We start from the raw sequence: 1,249 nt of genomic DNA on the forward strand, positions 1-1,249 counted from the left end.
CAAGGTGGCTTACTTGCACTGTGGCCAAGTCCCATATTAATACCTATATAATGTATGTTTTGGATTTCCATAACCAATGAACAACCCTTGATTACCACTTTTAATGACTGGCTCTTAATGACTTCACCACCTGCCTCACTTCTTTCTTCCTTGGTCAGCAGGAATAGAACGTCTTTTTTGCCATATGTGTGACTGTGATTATGGAGACTTCTTCATAAATATAGTGACACTTTAGAAGGGTTGATTACACTGTGCCAAAAGCACAAATTAATTTTGAAAACTCGAAAATGTAAAACATGTGACAGCGACTGCTGCATTGATTTCCATAAAAAGGGCCTTAGATATGATATATCTAAAAAGTTTACAGAAGAACAGTGTGCAGTCAATTTGAGAACAATATTTAAAAACAAATAGTTTGACCAAGCTAAATTAGATTTAGAAATAAATCTAAAATTTGTGAATTCTTATTTATGGGAATATTTGTGATATTGAGCTCAAGATGAGTTCAATCTGTCAGACAAAACAATTATTTGTGGTTGGTCAAGCTTCTACTGAGAAGTGCTGGTAGCTTGGTGCTTGCAACAACAACCTGAAAACATTGGTGGAGATGGTGAGGTAGTAAAAATAGATGAAAGCAAATTTGGAAAAGAAGAAAAAAATATTAATGTGGGGAGGTTGGAGGAGGGACAGTGGGTATTTGGAGGGACCTGCTGGAAAATGCAGCAGTTTTTCCTAGAGCCAGTGGACTCCAGAGATGCTGAAACCCTACTTACTATAAAGAAAAGGCAAAGTTATTCCAGGCACAAGCTTTATACATGATATTGGTGGGCACACAATTGCTTGGATAAAGAAGGATTAAACCATCTCACTGTCAATTACTCCATTTTCTCAACCCCAAAACAAAAGCCCTCACTAGTACCATTGAGCCCCTTTGGAGAAGCCAAGGTAAAAGTGCCAAAGAACAGCAGGATGAAGTGTCACTTTGAAGGGTGTCTGGCTCGCTCAATGTTTTTCATGACAGCCAATGATTTCATGACTTCCTCCATGCCACCACTTAGCTATACCTTCCACAGTAAGGCAAGTGCTTATGCTCATGATCAGGTTGAGAGATTAGACAAAGAAGTCAGATTGGTTATATGATTACACTGTATTGTATAACAGACATGGGTCTGTGCACCCAATAGGAAAACACAGCAATAGGGAATGGGAGATAGGGAATGCACAACTGGGGGCAGGTAAGCTGTTTGCA

General features: G+C 39.0%; 1 protein-coding gene across 1 annotated transcript in view; it reads right to left on the reverse strand.

The window, feature by feature from the left end:
• Positions 1-1,140: 1,140 nt before the first annotated feature.
• Positions 1,141-1,249, reverse strand: part of LOC119587665 (exportin-6-like) — a gene marked incomplete at its 5' end in the record, with an annotated part of 6,974 nt that continues 6,865 nt past the window's right edge. Inside the window, 1 exon segment of the mRNA XM_037936346.1 lies at positions 1,141-1,169. Within this exon segment, the coding sequence (XP_037792274.1) occupies positions 1,141-1,169 (29 nt within the window).

The sequence above is a fragment of the Penaeus monodon genome, chromosome 23 (assembly GCF_015228065.2).
Source record: "Penaeus monodon isolate SGIC_2016 chromosome 23, NSTDA_Pmon_1, whole genome shotgun sequence".
NCBI classification, from domain to species: Eukaryota; Metazoa; Arthropoda; class Malacostraca; order Decapoda; family Penaeidae; genus Penaeus; species Penaeus monodon.